Raw genomic sequence first — 18,792 nt, 5'->3', positions numbered from 1 at the left:
TGCCATTAAAGTCCCATTGGGTGAGAAGTTCCTACTATGCACAATGTTTATTGTGTGTAAAGCTCTTCGAGACTCCAGCCCCTACTGACAATAAATCCCCATTGGGTGAGAAGCCTCTACCATGCACAGGGTGTATTCCCTGTACAGCTATTCACTGAGAGTGCAGCCCCTCCTGGCACTAAGGTCCCATGGGGTCAGATGTCAATAACATGCACAGCGTTTTATGTGTACAGATCTTCATTGAGATTTCAGCCCATCCTGGCACTAAAGTCCCAACGGTTGAAAAGCCCCTATGATGGAAAAATGTAGAGCTCTATTACACCTATCACAGGAGGCAGACAATCCGGTCATTAGCAGCTGGGCTAGCTTCATAAATCAATTATTTGAAGACTCACCGCCAAAGCGGAGCATAAGGCAACAAGCATTTAAATTGTGTAGCTCTCCTGCAACTAACTATGAAAAGTCCAAAGAAATTGAGCACTACGCCAATCAAGGAAGAGCCCAGGCGATAAAACTAAATTAATTACCTACACGCAAGCCCAGGTAGCCTTCAAGATCGCATTACGTAGGGAAAAACAAGCGGCTTTGGATCAATTTTGGTCGAAGCTTATCTACGAAAGCAAGAATTCCAACTCAAAACAATTCTGGTCTCTTTTTAACCGGGGGCTACGAGGCAGAAGTGGTGATGGTAATGCAAACATCATTGCAGACGAATGGAGACAATTCTTATTAACGCAGTTCATAGGCCATACCACAAAAGATGACCTTTCTGAAGCCCACAGCTCAGCCAACTCGGCGATCCCATGTTTAGAAACCAGGAGCCCAAGCCGATCAGACCTCAGTTACTCATCCACCAAAGAGCCAGAACTGCCAACAATCAAGGGCCCAGCAAATAACAACGACATACCGTCGGAATCCATCGGGACATTGGATGAGGTAAAAAACTGGATTTCATGTTCCATAAGGAAATCCAGGGATGAAGGAGCTCCAGGGCCAACGGTCTTCCCCAGGTTAAGTTCAAATTTGACGTGGACTTATGGTCAGCTTACTTGATCCCCCTGTTTCTCCATTGCTGGCTAAACAACACCATCCCTGAGTACTGGGAAGGTGCTATCATTCACCCAATTTACAAGAGAAATGACCCCAATAATTACTGAATGATGGCACTCCTAGATGTTGAGTCCAAACATTACGCCAGAATTTTATTAGAAGAGTTGCAGGCCTTGGCCGATTCAACAAAGCACGTCCCTTTTAACCAGACCGGATTTGTGGCTAACTATGGAACAACAACTAATGTATTTACCTAAATGTCCTGATGGAGAAAGTGGCAACCCAACAAACCCAGTTGCACTGCTGCTTTGTTGATTTTAAAGCAGCCTTTGACCGCGTAACCCGGGCCCTACTGTGGCAAAAATTAGAGTCCTGGAGCATACCCCCAACCCTTTTACACTCAATCGTCCAACTCCATTCGGAAACATGGATCAGAATCAAGCTGGGCTAAAGCACCCACGTGTCCAGGAAAATCAGAACCAATTCCGGCATAAAACAAGGCTGTGTGCTGGCTCCACTCTTTTTTAACTTGTTTATATCAGACCTATCTCCGTTACTAAATAGTGTCAACTGCCATCCTTCGCAACTAGATGGAACCCGCAACTATACTCTATTGCTCTATACCGACAACTTGGTTTTGCTAAGTCATACCGAAGTGGGCCTTCAGAGGCTTCTCGACGAATTGCTTCCCAACACAATTAGAAGCTACTTAGAACTGAAGCTGTCTAAAACTAAAACAATATCTTTCTAGAAGCAAAAGAGGCCATGTGGTGGGTGGTTCTTTAACAAAACTAAACTCGAATCACCATCCTACTATAAATATTTGGGTATCTTTTTGGACCGCAGATGTTCCTTCGTCAAGCAAAAAGAAACGCTAAGGACCAAAGCCCTTTTACTAGAGGCGGCTGCCATGAAGCTATCAAAACAGCTACTTGGCCCAAGTCTAACACCCATGCTGAAAGTGATGAAGGCGAGGATAATCAAGCCAGAAGTACCAGCAACACCTAAAGTAACTTTGGGCAACAAACTCCTCCCAGCCAGGTGCTAAAGGTCGCTATTAAGAAGAGCGTCTGATTGTGGTCTTTTTACTCAAACAGGGCAATTTGTCAAAAAGGAAACACGCCTGGGGAGTAATTTCCAATTTTAAACCAGGTGTTCAGTTGCCTTATTTGTCAAGCACTTGAACCTGCCTGAATGGCGTTGCTCAGGTAATAATATTGTATGCAGGATGTGTAGCTATCATTGCGAAGTAATGGAAGACATAGTGTGTGCATGTCCCCCTATGCTTACAGACAGACAGCTACTACTGCGGGCAAATGGATCAGGCTAGAAGTTCGAACATGCCGCCAGGCCATAATAGCAGCCTTAAATCCTGAAAACATCAAGTTGAACTTTAGGCTTACTATATTTGTCAACAAAACGCAAAAGCTGCTTGAAGAAATTAGTAGCGCCAAATCTCCTTCACTTCAGCAGGGCGGCAGCCAGCCTTCTGGATTAACAACAGAACCCCAGACTGCTAATATCAGCAGAAATGTACCCGTTCTCCCAGGTGTACATTATCTGCCCCCAATGCATTTGAAGGTTTTAAATAATTTATAAGTTCTGCATTCTAGTTTTTAAACCAGCGGTTTCTTCTTTAAAAAAAAAAATGAATTGTTCATGTTTTCAAGTTGACCATCATATATCTACAATATTCTTGTGGGTTTCTATTCAGCGGTCCTTTTTATGATGAAGAGAACAAGTTTTAATTTGTAATGGTTTTAACAAAACAATAAAGAATACCTGCTTTCAGAGCAGGAACACAGGCTTAGGCCTTTTCACAGGAAGACCTGGGTGTGAGGTATGTGGCCAATGCTAGTTCAAGAAGGACAGCTGCCCAGGATCATCATTCACTTGAAAGGAACAGGGTGAGGTTTGCACATTCATAGTTAAGTATAAAAGGAGACACCAGATATGTGGGAAGGGGAGCTGGTCTTTAAACTAGTTTGATGTAGCTTAAGAGAATGAACATGCTCATTTCACTAAACACACCTCTGGCTAACACACAAGCTTCTTTCAGTGTGAGAAAGGTTCTGCTATGATGAATTCTGTGTGAAATTGGGTTGTTGGTTGACTAAGGTGTGGCCTTGGCCAAGCAAGAGCCACAATTCCTTGCAGAGTGAACCACAAAAGTATTTAAATTAACCTGTGCTTAACCCTGGGTAGCTTGCCACAAAAAGCAGTCAGGCTTAACTTAGAGGTAATGTGTAAATGTAGCTATGCGTCACACAAACAGTAATAGTTCTGATTATAGCTCACGCTATGCAATGTCTCCCAGTAAGAGGACTGTACTGCAGCATATACAGACTCCAGGATCCAACACACATGGTCCTAGGATCAAGTAACTTTCCCAGGACAGTAGATGGAGTTGGCAATAGGACTGTACTGCAACGTATACAGGCTCCAGGATTAGAAACGCTTCAGTTTGATTGTGTTCATGATTGAGCTCCGCCCTGAAGAAACCCCGGTGAACTTTTCATTGCTTGCTGTTCTAGGCCTCGGCAAGAGGGTCTGGACTTAGAAGGGATCTTTTCACACATCAATATGAGGGTGACATTGCAATCTGTTGCATTAAGCTCAAGAACACTTACCTTCATATTTCCCCATTTCAATTCCAGGTTTCCGAGTTTTTACAATTCCAATATTTGTTTCTTTTTCTTTTGTTTTCTTCATCTCCTGCTCTGGAACATGAAGCTTTACCTTATCACATCTGGAAGGACACACACATGAGTTTAGTCAACAGAACACTCAGAGGCTACAAGAGCTGAAAAGGAACAGCACATACATCCTGTTATTTGAATTAAAATGATGTACTCACAGGAGCTCCTGCACGACAGCACTTGGTGTGTCTTACCACACACACACACACACCCACGCACACACCCACCCACACCCACTCACACACACACACACACACACACACACATACACACACCCACACACTTTATTTCTCACTAGCACTATTGGTTTGTTTGTCTCTTTCTCTCACACTTCTAGGGATCTCAAAGGCAGATGTGAATAATCAGACAAACTATCCCTCTCACTCTCTCTTTTACTCTCTGTATATGGCTCTTGATCTTCTATTCACTCTCATGATCCCCTACATATGTCTGTCTCACTCTCTCTTTTCTGTGTCTATGTCACTCTCTCTCTTTCTCCCTTAGAAATCCTGCACATGAATATCTCAGTAGTGCTGAGTATACGTGTCAGTGAAATCCTGAATCCTGCCCCCTCTCTGTGAAAGCTTTCAACCTGGAATTACTAAATGCCCACGATCTTTGAATCATTGAGCTCCTCCACCTCAGGATCCTTTTAATCCACTATGGTGGAATCTCTGGATCCAGGCACCTTAGAATCTCTAAATGCCCTACAGTTTCATATCCCAGAAATCTTGTAACTTGGAATCCTTGAAGTACTACACCTTGGAATCTCTAGATTGATGATCCTTGGAAACTCTGGACCCCTGTATTTTGGAATCTCTGGATTGCTGTATCTTGGAATCACTGGATCCCTGTACTTTAGAATAACTTGAGGCCTGTACCTTGAAATCTCTAAACAGCTAAATATTGGACTAATTTAAGTCCTATATCATGGAGTCTCTATAATTCTGCACATTGATTCGCTGGATCCTTGTACATTTGAATCTTGGTTGTTCTGGGGTCCCCCACCTTGGAGTCTGTGAGCTCCTGCACCTTGGAGTCTCTTGGCTCCTGCCTCTTGGAATATCTTTGCTCCTGCAACTTTGAGACTCTGATTTTCTGCAACTTGAAGTCCCTGACATCCTGCACCTCGAAGTCTCTGACATCCTGCATCATGGAGATTCTGAGGACCAGCACCTTGGTGACTCTGAGGTCCTGCACATTAGAGTCTCTTGGCTCTTGCACCTTGGAGTCTCTGAGTTCCTGCATCATAGAGATTTTGTGGTCCTGCACCTTGGTGACTCCGAAGTCCTGCACATTAGAGGCTCTTAGCTTCTGCACCTTGGTGACTCTGAGGTCCTGCACCTTGGAGTCTTTGAGCTGCTGCATCTAGGAATATCTGAGCGTCTGCATCTTGGAGGCTCTTGGGTACTGTACCTTTGAGTCTATGACCTCCTGCACTTTGGACTCTGCTGCAGTTTCTGTTCACATTTCTTCTATTTCTTGTTTTAACTGCTCCCAGGTGCTTTCTGTGAAGCACTGGAGGATTTTCCCCTCTATTAGGATCCACACTGCTTTTAGATTATTCAATACTATGTGCACTGCATAGTCACTTCAGGGCAGCTCCAAAAGTGAAGCGGTGCCACAAGCAAGCAGATACCCCCCTCTCCAATTCTTGCCTGTGTCTCCTACACTGTACTCTTCTCTCCCTCCCTCCCTCTATATTTGTCCCTCCTCATTCCCCTACTGTTCAACCACATTTGTCTCTTCTTCTACCTCTCTTTCTCTTTTCACCTCCTCTCTCATTCTGAGTAATTCACTGTCTCCATCTCTCCCTCCCTGTCTCTGGAACACTTTCATAGAATCCAGGATTCTTTTGATGCTGACCCCTGAGGATGCTGTGGACTGAAGAGAAGTTATTGAAGGATGAAGAAAGGTTCCCTACCACCAAAAGAAGTTCTGAGGAGAGTAATGTTTATGAAGACTAGAGGAGCCTTTAGAGGACCACAGAGATATTACTAAACAATGAGAAAAAATAGAAGTAGCACACATCGAGAAAGTGTTCAGGGGAATTAAGATCCACATTAAAGGACCTAAATCTAACGATGAGTGGAACAGAAGAGAAACTATAGTGCTACAATCTACTTTTTATAGAATGACCACTGGATTTATTAATATGTATTTTGAATGATGCATGACATTGAGAGACCTGTCAGAGCCCAATTATGTGCTTATTGTTCTAGTGTATTTACGGACATTTTAATTGAACGATACTAGCACTAAACAATATCTTTGATTGTCATTCCTTCATGTGCATCTTTTTGACACTGAATGTTACTGATATAATTCATGCCCAGTTTCTTGTCTTGTTTTTCAGCTCGACCTACACTCCATACACTTCTCATTGTTGTTAAATTTTTTGTTATTTTGACCCCCTCACTGGGTTGAAACTGATGATCTGATGTGCGGTGCATTACACGTGTGTTAGGTGAACATATCACCATAAAAGTGGAGGTGCTTTAATTTTAATGTCTGCTCTAAAACCTTTCCCTTCGGAAAACCTTAGTGATAATCACACGTGGGTGAAACATGTTTCGAGACTGCCTTCTGAACACAAAGAATCTGTGTGCAAAGTACCATTATGAATAAACCTCTGAATGTGAAACATTAGGCCTGAACACCTGGGGCCCGATGTAGGTAAACTCCACTTTACCACTTCTGAAATACCGAATCATACCGATTCGGTATTTAAGAAATGGTAAATTGGAGGGGGGGAAATGTAGGTAATCCAGAAGTTTTGATTACCGATTCGGTAAAAATCGGTATTTACCGATTCGGTAAATACCGAATCGGTAATGCCCATTGCTTCCTACGGGCTTTGAAGCCCATAGGAATCAATGGGCATTACCGATTCGGTATTTACCGAATCGGTAAATACCGAATCCATCAAGGGTGCAGGGGGTGTCACTTTGACACCCTCTGGCACCCCCAATACAGGCGTGGGTGCCATGTGGCAGGCATACATGCCCTAAGGGCAGGTCTGCCTGTCACATGGCATAGGTGTGCATGCACACTTGGATTCGGTATTTTTACACCCAATTGGATTGGGTAAAATCCGAATCTGAAGGGCCTGTGGGCCTGTGGGACTGAAAGTAGTCCCACCTACATCCCGAATTTTAAAACTCGGTAAACTTACCGATTCGGTATTTTTCAAATTCGGTAATTTTACCGAATTTGTAAAATACCGAATCGGACAAAAAAAGGTCCCCTACATCTCAAAAGGCCAAATACCGGTCGTAAACGGCTGAAGTTTGAACAACTGAAGTACAAGTCTCTTTACTATAGCCATCATGATCTCAGAATTAGTTTCTTTCATACAGTTGCTACTTTCCTAAAAAAAATCTTTTTAAATGTGTGCCCTCTTTCATTTCTGTCAGTAATTTACCTCTGGGAACTGGGCCACACAGGGTCAGATAGGCCCAAGCAAATATGTATGCTCCTTAAACTATGGTATAAAACTAGGGTTGTAGCCATCTAGGTCCCACACAGGATCCTTATTAAAGGATGAGACAGATTTAGAAGAGGAAGAGTTTTTTAGACAATTCCAATGAAGCTTCAAAACACTAGAGGGACATATGAGGATTGGCAGGGCCATTGAAAAGTACTGAAAGAGGTTTGAGTACTCTAGGGTTGTGGAAAACTTGAGGTAGTTTCTGTGCACAAAGGTACTTTTTGTGGATGTTTGAGAGTTTCCCTGGGTTCATGGGTTTTTTCCATAAGACCTGGAGTTTGAGGAGTCTCATGGTTGTTTTTTTGAGAACTCAGCTAATGTTTCTTAGAATAAAAAAGAGTGACTAAAGAGTGGATGTCTTGGGAACAAGTTGGGGTGGGGGGCTCAACATTGTTTGGAGCTTTGGAAAGACAGGAGAGTGCCTATGTAGTTACCTACATACAATAATTGTGTAAGGTAGTATTACATTGGGTGCAGAGTGGATATGTGTAAGTTCAGTACTGATTTCCACACAGAAGCCAGGCCAGCTCCTTACACACTGAGAGGAGGACAACAAACCAACCTTACCTGTTTAGGGCGCTTTTAACATCCTGCAAAACAGAAGAACAGACAGAAGGACATCAGTTTCCATAATACATTTTACATTCTGGCAGCAGTTTAGGCTTAATATAAGTCATTATACTCAAGTTATGTTATTTTACATTCTGGAAGCAATTTAGATTTAAAATATGTTGTGTTATTCAAGTTAAGTTATGTGCAAGTATCTCACCCAAGGAGACACTAGGGTTCCGATCTCACACCTCATCACACACAGTCTGTGGAATTTCTAATAGGATCACATGACTCAGCACAGTTTTTAATTTTATTTATTTATTTGAGTTTTATATAGCGCTGGCTAGACCCGGAGGTATCAGAGCACTTTACATAAGGAAACAGCGAGTTACAGGTTACCACATATTCAAATAAATTACAGAATGATTATATAGTTGAGACAGGTGTTGCTAATGAACTTAAAATCAAGACCCAAGAAGAACAACGAGAGCTGGAAGTCCACCGGGAGAAGAGAGCAGCAGGGAAAACAATGAGACAAATGTCTAAAGTCCAGCTGGGTAGGTGATGGCCATAGTGGTGTGCCGGAGCCAATCTCCCATATAGTTGTCACTGCAGCTCCACCGGGAATCGGCCATGTGGTTCGGTCTCCACCGGGATAGAATAGAGATCTTGAGGTGACCGAAGGTCTTGCATCCAGAAATGGGCGAGTGGAGATAATGAGGATGGCAGGATAGGAACGAGTATGTAGCTTGGCTGCCATCTTACAGTCAGGAAGGTGAGTCTGTTTGACCCCGAGACTCTGCAGCTGGGCTTGCTTCTATTTCAGTGGCTCATATTACTCACTTATGTCAATGATCCCAAATGGGACAATGGGACCCCCTCGACTAATGGAACATCTCCCCACTCTGGTGGACACCTTCCCTCTCCTGTGGAAGTACCTTGGGGGTGCCATTTAAGGGTCTGGATCGGCAAATTCCAATTTAAGAGTACTTGCTGCAGTTTCTAGGGATTAAGCTTACATGAGGCGGTTTGCGGCTCCGCGATGCCCCTGCGATTTTGAACAAAATTAACTGAGCACCCACAGCGAGGAGATTAGCTCCACCGCTCTCAGTGTTGAGCGTGATTATAGGAATCTGCGGATCCCAGTGACTCTGAAGCTGGACTTGCCACAGGCCCTATGATTACTCTTTCTCTGCTATGCCTCTTTCCAGTTGGTACAGCAGGACCTGGATGCTGGGTCATCCTCTCTCTATGGTGATAAGTCCCTGGAGGGTGCCATTTTGAGGTCAGGCGCGGAGTATCCCACCTGAATATGCTATCAGAGTTTTGTATGTGGGCTTAATTCGGTCCCCTGAACGCCCATTAGGATCGCCGGAGGTTAACTCCGCTCCCCCACTCACCGTCTCACAGTCCCTGCTGCACGTCAGCTGTTAAGTGCAGGACCCTCTCTTCATCGGAGCCGTCACCCGCGAGCACCCGGCGTGTTCACCAGGCAAAGCTGAGTCTGAAGAGTGTTGTTGCGGTCACTCCGCAGGTACCGGGGGATCGTTGGGTAATTCTTAGTTTGTAAGCAGAGAGGCCCGTTTGCAGCTGGTCAGGCACCCCAGGCCGGGTACGCATACAGCAGAGGTCCAGTGGGGGAGGGGCTGCAGCCCTGAACCTGAGCCTTCGCTGTTCCAACTGGCTTCCCCGTAGTTGTGGTTATCTCCGAAGGGTTCATATTGTTCGCAGTACAACCGGGGGGAGTCCAGCATTCCACCACTATGAGGATACAACTTTAGGCACCTCTCCCAGTGAAACAACACTGCAATCCATGAGACAGGCCTTTCTCATAGTGCAAACCCACGATCCGTGTTTGTCAATGACCACAGAATTGAGCATTAGTTATACAGTTGGGAGCTAAGGCGGGGGTGCACGATCTTTAACAGCCTCAGTCAATAAATGATGTTCTCTGTAAAAAAGTGGACTTTGCTCTGAATTATTTCAGTTTGAAGAACAATTTATGAAATGGGTGAACTGGCCTTATTCAGGGTAAAAAATTGTTAAGCCCATCAGTCCCAGAGCTTAATTACAGTTTGGATAAACAGCACTGAACCCGATTAAAAAGCATGAAACCCACAGACACAGCTGTACCAAAGTATGCAACCGTATTTCACAATGTGGCCATTCTACTGGAAAATTCTTCCTTCATCTGTGCACACATGGTTTGTTGTTAAATGTAAATAGGGGGGGGGGTGAGATGGTTCTAGTGGGGTTGGCCAAAACTACACACATTGTAGTTATTATATTCAAGGTATCAACTAGTTTATGAATACAATCAGTGGCGGCTATATTTATTTAATTTACATTGATAATAGGGCTAATTAGGGATGTATCAACTATGTTAATATCATGATATTCTGAGGAACAGAATTGAAACGTAATGTATTTATATTTTACTCTGCTTTAAGGATGTTCGTTGTTGACCTCATTATTACATTTTTAACACTATACAGAATATATATCCACATGCTGAATGAGGTCATGGAGCACACCGCAGTGTGATATTCTGAATGGGGTCGTGCAACTTGTGAGTTTCTGAGTGGGGTCCCATCTACACTGTGTGTAATATTCTGACTGGGATCATATGATTTAGGACAATAGGTTAAATGATAAAGCCCAGTCTACGATATTTCAAATGAGGTCTAGTGGCAGGGCACAATCTGTGATATTATAAATACCATCACATTACACAGCACCATCTGACACATTTTGAATGGGGCCACATAACACAGCACAGAGTCTGTGAAATTTTGAATGGGGTCACAGGCCAGCAGTCTGTAGCATTTGATATTCTTAAAGGGGTTAAATGGCATAACAGGGAGTTTGACATTCTGAGTAGGGTCACCTGACACTCCATAGGCTGATATTCTTAATCTGGTGACAGGAGAGCATAGTCTGATCTTCTGGATGGAGTCACATGACAAAGGTCAGTTTGTGATATTCTTAAAGAGGTCCCATGATAGAAAAGAGACTGAAGTTATGATTGGAGTCACATGACCCAGCCCAGCATAGTCTTTATACTGTATCAGTCTTTCAGTATAAAAGGAGGTCGCTCTATTCTGGAACAGAAGGATTGCTGCTAGTTGAACATGTCTGTATATTTAGGTGGGTTGTCATAGCACAAGAGGTCACTGTAAATTAACCCTCTCTGTTGCTCAAGCATTTTCTCTACTTACATTGAAGACCACACACAATGAATAAATGTAGCACTTTCTGTACTGTCTTGTATTTACTATGCAGTGTCTCACCTTCAAGAGGTCCAATGCTGGTTCCTTGCATTTCCTCTCTAGATCTGTTATCAGGGCTTCAAGAGTGGTGATTTGATTGGACAGTTTACAGATATTTGCATGTTCTACCATATTTAGTGTCTTCTCCATCTCTTCCAGTCTTTCACACATTCTCTGCTCCTTATCTCTCAGGAACTGGTACATCTGTTCAATCTCAGTCACAATTTTCTGCCTCTCAGATATCAACTTTTTCTGTCAGCATTAAAGAAATGATGGTTAGAGTCCCCACAGTCCAGTGAGCTACGTACTATCCACCCACACAACCCTCCAATGAACTATACAGTACCAACCCACACGACCCTTCACTGGCATGGGCACAACCCACCCACACAGCATTTGACTGAGCTGTGCACAGCACCATACCTACCTTCAAGATGGGCTGTAAACTGCCCACTCACACAGAACCTCACTAGGCTGTGCATTGTCCACCCTCAGAGACCCCAAACCGTACCTGCTGCATTGAGATGTGTATTGAACACACACAGCTCTCTACTAAGCTGTGGCTTTCCACTCACACCACCTCTCCACTGAGCTGTGCACTGCTCTCCCATACAGCCCCAATTGAATTGTGCATGGCCCAGGCCCTCAGTTCCATTGTGAATCTGTCCACTGAGGTGTATACTGCCCACCCACAAGGATCAGGAATGAGCTGAACTCTGCCCATCCATAAAGCACCCCACCAGGCTATACACTGCCTACCAAAGCCCCCCGCAACAAGGTCATTGGAAATAATTGATCATATCTTTGATAGTGTGAAGGAACAACATACAATTATAGAGAGTTCTAATGCTGATTCATAGAGCTTAAAGTCTTGGTTGAAGAGTATATTGTGGGGTGGAAGATAATACTGAAGTAGTTCAGCCCTTCCTTATGCCATAAATATTTCCACTGCTGGAATCCTAACAGGGGTTCAAGTTAAAATGCATGCATCAAATTTTAATCAAAGCCATAGAAAATCAAAAATCCTAAAGGAAAATAGAAACATTATAATATAAAGAATATGGAAAATGGTACAAAGTAAGAAACAGAAAAGAAAAGAGAAAACACATGTGTGTGTATATACAATTCATAGATATTTTTTATATTAACAATGATAAACAATTCAACCTTAAAAAATGTTAAACAATTAAATCTTAAAACATGTAAGACAAAAGGCGCTCAACACAATACACAGCACGATACACACACAAAGAACTATAAACAGTACAGTGTGTAAACAAACAAGTGGCTGAGGAAAAAGTTTACAAAAGTTAGAAGTTCATGGAAAAACTGAGACAACACAGAGCAAATAATGAGTCCTCTTCAATTCCGGCCACATATGTGTGTCTGCTGCGTTTCGACCATAGTAGAGCTAAATGGTCATCATCAGGACAAATGATAATTATATAAGCGTCCAAACCAGTTTCAATAAAACTTCTATTCTTAAAGTAGACCCAAACAAAGGTATAATGATCGTATGGAGTCCGCCCGGAAATTGACTCTAGAAATGGTAATCCAAAGGAGATGCTTGATTATAATCCCAGGAGCTTGGGCATACATTCAATGGCTCCAGAAATACGGGGAGTAATGGAACAGCTTTTTTACATTATTTTAAGTATGTTTTATTTAATTTTTAATATTTAATTACTTTTATCTTATTTTTAATACATTTAAAAAATTCGATATTTTAGTTAAATATATTTTAACATTCTATATTTTGGATTTGATATTTTAGTACTTACCTCTTTGTAGATAGGGATTCTATATTCTGTACTTCAATATTTTGGAGTCGATATTTTGGGCATTCTATATTATGTCCCTCGATATTAAGTGACTGAACCGGCCCAAATATGGCTCTGCAAAAGTGTATCAAGTAAAATCCCTTGCCATTTGACTCACAGGGTACCGAGTATGAGCAGTCACAGACCTCTCAGGAAGGTAGTGTGGGAGTGTTCAAGCTCAACATGCAACAATCAATCAACATACACAATAATCTTAGGCCCTGATTTTTAATAAGTCTTGTGTTTCCCTTGCATCATGCAAGATGACTTAAGGGCAACGCAATCCTTAAGTCAGATTTAACAAGCCATGCAAGGTGATGTAAGGGCAGCGCGATCCTTAAGTCAGATTTACCAAGCCATGCAATGTCATCTTGCTCGGCCGTGCATGGCTTGGTAATTCCAGGGTAAGGCCAGGCAGCACAAAGACAGGAAGGCGTTACTTGGATAGAGAATGGATGTTCACACGTATCCACCCATGTTTTTTGGCACATTCACAGATTTACTAAGACTGTTAAACATGGGAATGCATCAAAATCGCACGCTCCCTGACTGAGGTGTAAGAAGGAAAAATGTGTGTATTTCTCCTCATTTTTTCCTCTTCCTAAGGGTTGTTTTTGTGCAGGATAGTGTCCCTTACACCACAAAAACAATACTGCAGGCAGCACATGCACCCTTGCACCACGTCCCAAGGGTGCCTGCGCTGGAGCATAGTGCAATAGCACAGGGAGAAGACAGGAATGTACCATGTCTTGTTAGATATGGCACATTCCTGTTCTCTCCATTTGGAGCAAAGGGGCAACTTGTTTTGCTGCATTGCGCCACATCTAATAATGGTAAATCTGTCCCTTACTGTCCAGTACAATGCTTTTCTTTACATGAAAGAAAGTTGATAACACAATTGTGTTAACTACTATACATTTCATGAGCATATAAGATAATGATGCTAAGTACATTCGCTCAAAGGTTATATTTTTCCCAGGCTCCATCTTTATTCCTCCTCAGCGATTCCCCTGGTCCAAGGTTCTCATTCGTTCTTGTGAGTTAAGAGTAGCATGACTCAAGCTTAGGTGCAGTTTGTGTGTGCCCATAGATTAAAGCCTCTCAGTCTTTCCTTTGTCTTACCATTCATCAGAAAAGCCACTATGTGTGAGTCTTTCTAGTGGCATCTCTAAAGGTGTTGGCCTTACTGGAGCCAGATGCAGGCCATTTTGGGCAATGCTCCCGCCCTGTCCCTATTAGAGAAATTGTGATGTCGGGTCCTGTGCTGGAGCAGGCGTGTGCCTGGTTTGAGCGGTCTTCTTCAGATGGAGCACTATAAAACTGGTACAGTCTGCAAGGGAAAATTCTTGAGGTTGTGATCACGAAAGGACTAAAGATAGGCGCAGTTCTGGGTAGGCCAACAGCAAACCCTCAGTTGCAGCGTTAGTGAAGGCGTATGGCAGTGCAGTTGCAGCTCTGATCTGGCTCTACAGCAATCTTGAAGTTGCAGTCCTCGTCGGGATCTTGGTAATCATGCAGTGGCAACATTAACTGGACCGTCAAAGAGCACAGAACAACCCTTCCTACCCGGAACTGAGATGAAAGATTTGAGGGCACTAGGGTCATCACCCAAATGCTTCTGAGTAGTTTGTGTCTTCCTAAATGCGCTGGACCTCACGCCTCCCGAAATTGTTGGCACCTGCAGTATCAGGTAGACAACTTTCCTCTCTCAGGAAGCAGTCAGTCTTCAAGGCAGTTCATGGCAGAGCTACAGCTTCTCCAAATGACAGACCAGACTTCATGTTATGTCCCCTCACCTCTGGGAGATTGGCTATCAAAAAAACACCATTCCTGGTTGCATAGCAGTCTTAAAATATAGATCATTCCCATACTTGGTAAAAAAAGGAAGCTGAACAAAGTGGGTTGTTTCAGGCCCAACATTATACACAACAATTAGAGAGATAATGTGGATCCACTGACTCAAACTACAGAACTGGTTTGGGGTGGAACACTTGTATTTGGAAAACACACATTCCATCTTTGGGCTCTTGGCATTGAAATAACAGAGATTATTGTCACACAACTCAATGACACTCAGTTTATGGCTCTCAGAAAGGAAAATGGCGGAGTAGACAAATCAGGATTCCAACCCGTGACCATGAGATGAAATGCTCATCCCTGGAGTCGATACATTAGTTGCTACCAGACCAGGTGAGTGTTCTCTTCAGGCTGCTTCAACATATCCCTTCTGTCTGATCTCTAGACACAACCTTTGTGCAAAGGGATAGTTTTCACAATAGGTAGCACTGGGGTTGTCTCCATCTTTTAACACCCCCAGCAGAGTCTGTGTGAGGTCTCTGCACCTAGAAGTCATCAGATCAACTTGAGAAGTAACGGGGATAGACAAAAGGGGCGACCTGAACTAGAGACTTACTCATCATTCACAACAGATTCTGTAATCCCTCCCATTACCCCTACCATCCACCAAATGGCAGTGCTCAGAAACACTAATCAACAGATCATTCATTGTCAATCCAAAGGCCTCATAGAATTTTGTTGATCAAATATGAATATAACTTGAAAAAACAAAAGACAAGAGGCATTTGGAAAAACACTAACAGTTTGTTTAATGAAATGCTTCGGCCAGGAGAGAGTTACAGATACGAGGTCTGAGGATTCTCTCAAAGTAAAATCCATCAGAGCCGTGTTTTATACATTTCTTTGGGCATCTTAAAACAATTTTGGTGATCCTTTTTTGCTAAAGAATGTGGCCTGTTTGTCTTTTGAGTGATAAGTAAGGCCACCAATTAACAAATAGAGGTGGGCCCCAACTTTGCATGGACACAGTGGAGCCAGTGGGTAACGTGTTCAGATGTTTGGCATGAGGGGCACACGATCCCTGAGTGTACTGTGTGCTGGGTCCTGATTTGCTCTGTGTTCCTAACTAAATGTGTGTTACATTTTCACCTCATTGCATTTTCCTGTACCTTTAAATCCTGCATGTTTTTCTTTAAGTGTTCTTAGAACACTACTGTGTCCTTGCCTACAGGTCAGTTGCACTGTTCCTGTGGACCAAGAGACTACTGTTCATGTTGCTGTGCTGCTTAATAAATCAACCTGCATTCCCACCAGTTCCTGTGGATTATTTAACAAAATTGGCGACGAGGGTGACCTTAAACTGGTTGAAGAGCAGCACAGAGGTGGAGTTCATCAATTTTTTTTTTTTTTTTACACCTACTATCAAGAACTTCTTCCCTTTAAGAAGCATCTAGGAAGATTGACAAGAACTTTATTCAACAAAAGAAGAAAATCCGATTTAAAGGGCTCCTACCAACGCAAACTGGTTGATTTTGCAACATTTCAAGGTATTTCAGGTTGTTTACCTTTGAATTATTTGACTCTGGCTGGTGGATCGGGAGTTGTGCGTGTGACAGACGCGAGACTGCATCGGCGCGAGTCCGCATCAGCTGTTGTTGTGGCACGAGCTCGTCGGCGCTCGAGATTCCATCACCTGTTTATCTTGCGCGAGGCTCGTCAGCCGCGCCAGCTGCTCATCTGAGAAGTGCTCGCGCTGCAATACGTCAGCAGCGAGAGACATTGGCGCAAAGGCAGATCAGCCCATAATCAATGCGCGTGGTGACGTAATCACGCACTCATCTCAAGCGCCATTTTGAATTGGGATTGGATTAGATCGCGTTACCACAGCAACCGATCACCGCAATTCTCCGTTTTTTCACTCGTTTTTCTTTTAAAGTTGTTAACTAAGAAACGAGGATACTTTTAGAAGGAAACAACAGGGAAACAAGGATATGACTTAAGAAAATCTTCACTACTCTGGTATCACACTTTTTTTTTATTATTCAAATTATTTTTCTTACTCTGAAGGAAAACGCATGGGACAAGGTTCATATCAAGAAGTTACAGAAGGCTTATATAGATATCTACTGTTGTGTTTTGACTTACCTGCCATTTTTGTTTGTTCAGAAGTTATTTACAAGACATTTATATGAAACTGTGTTCACTTGTTTTATCTGGCAAATTAGTTATTATTATTTTGTTTTATTATTTTTTTTAAAAAAGAGGCACTAAAATAGAGAATATGCAGTTTGATCCACCTGAAAAATGTTTGCAGAATAAGGGTGATCCACCCATTCCATGGACTCGTTGGAAAGAAGAATTTTTCAACTACATGAAGGCAATAGATGGGGAACGCATGGGTGCTGAAAGGAAGAAGAGTATTCTTTTACACTGTCTGGGTTCTGAGGGGCAAATGGTATTTAGAGCTTTACCTCCTATTCCACCTGAGTTAGGTGAAGGAGAAGGTACTAATGTATATAAAGAGGCTCTTCTTAGAATTGAGAAACGTTTTAAACCAGTTTCAAATATAGCACTAAATAGGTATAAATTTTACACTCGTGCGCAACAAGAATCTGAATCGTTTGATGAATTTATGACTGCATTGAGATCTTTGTCTATTCATTGTAATTTTGGTACCATTTGTGATGAGATGTTGAGAGATCAGATTATAGTCCATGTGAAAAACAAGAAAACGCAAGAACGCTTATGGGAGTTAGGTGATCCAAAGTTATCAGAAGCTATTGCTATTGCGAAGTCTTTAGAACAGTCTGAGAAATGGATGCTCACTGTCCAAAAACATGTTATTAATAAGCCTGATTCCCATGATGAAGTTTGTCTGATTAAACATAAAGAAGGGCAAATCAATGAAAGTCAACATGCAATTGCCAATACCAATAGATTCAACAACACAAGTAATTTTAAGAGGTATGGGAAATCTATGATTTGTTATAAATGTGGTAGTAAAATGCATGTTGCTTCATATGCTGGATGCCCTGCTATCAACAAAGAGTGCAGGAAGTGTGGAAGGTTAGTACATTTCTCCACTGTTTGTAGAGATGAGATTCAAGGATGTCTATTCAAAGTCCCAAAGATAAAGTAGCAGTTGTTACAGAAGGTCCTTCAAAAACTTGCAGTTGTGCCTGTGTTAGTTCAGAGTATTGTGATACACCCAATAAAGGTTTTGTAGTTTATTTGGCTGAAGAGATTTCTTTGATCGATGACAATGATCAGCTTATTAAGAAACCCATTTGTGAGATGTTTGTTTTGGGTGTCAGCCTTAACTTGATGGCTGATTCGGGTTCACCTTGGACCATTATTACCAAGGATTATTTTGAAGAACGGTTAAAACAGGTTCCGAATTTCAAAGACATTCTTCCTTCTGAGATTAGTGCAATTAGTTTCAATGGTACTAATGTAGCAATGTTAGGTCTTTTTCAAGTCAAAATTACTTTCAAATCCAGGACTGTTGAGATTAAATTGTATATTGCAGTCAAAGGCGTGAATGTCATTGGATGGAAAGATTTGTGGAAATTTGGTATTATTTTAAATCCCCGTGCCAAAGATCCTGTTATATTAGGTGACATTTTTGAAGATAATAGCATTTCCTCTATTTCAAATGAAGGAGGAACCGATATTATTAAAAGTGAATTTCAGGATGTTTTTTCTGATAAGTTAGGTATGCTTAAAAATGTTTCTCACAAAATAAAACTGAAATCTGGTGCTGTTCCAGTTAGGCAAAAGCTGAGAGGGGTACCCATTAATGTGAGGGAAGATCTGAAGAAAATGTTAGATGATTTAGTGGCTGAAAAAATCATTGAACCAATTGATTCTGCAGAATGGGTTTCCCCGATTGTTTTGGTCAGGAAACCGGACAAATCTTTGAGAATGTGTGTGGACCTCAGGGCACTTAATTTGGCCATTATTGTGGACTGTCATCCCCTTCCAAATATAAATGAGGTGGTTTCTATGTTGGAGGGTGCTAAGGTTTTTTCTACCCTGGATTTAAGATCGGCCTATCACCAGATCACACCTACTGATGAATCCAAGTGTCTAACAGCATTTATTACTCCTCATGG

The 18,792-nt window shown here is 42.3% G+C and overlaps 1 protein-coding gene across 1 annotated transcript in view; it reads right to left on the bottom strand.

Moving 5' to 3' along the window:
• The window catches only part of LOC147725151 (uncharacterized), a 153,014-nt gene that overhangs the window by 60,484 nt on the left and 73,738 nt on the right, over positions 1-18,792 (bottom strand). Inside the window, exons 3-5 of the mRNA XM_086918192.1 lie at positions 11,082-11,312; positions 7,807-7,829; positions 3,681-3,799 (exon numbers count right to left, since the gene is read on the bottom strand). Coding sequence (XP_086774318.1) covers positions 3,681-3,799; positions 7,807-7,829; positions 11,082-11,312 — 373 coding nt within the window. The remainder of the gene's footprint in view (positions 1-3,680; positions 3,800-7,806; positions 7,830-11,081; positions 11,313-18,792) is intronic.

Source organism: Lissotriton vulgaris, chromosome 4_1 (assembly GCF_964263255.1).
Source record: "Lissotriton vulgaris chromosome 4_1, aLisVul1.2, whole genome shotgun sequence".
Lineage (NCBI taxonomy): Eukaryota > Metazoa > Chordata > Amphibia > Caudata > Salamandridae > Lissotriton > Lissotriton vulgaris.
The sequence above is the reverse complement of the archived record's forward strand: the minus strand, read 5'-3'. Positions and strand labels throughout refer to the sequence as shown.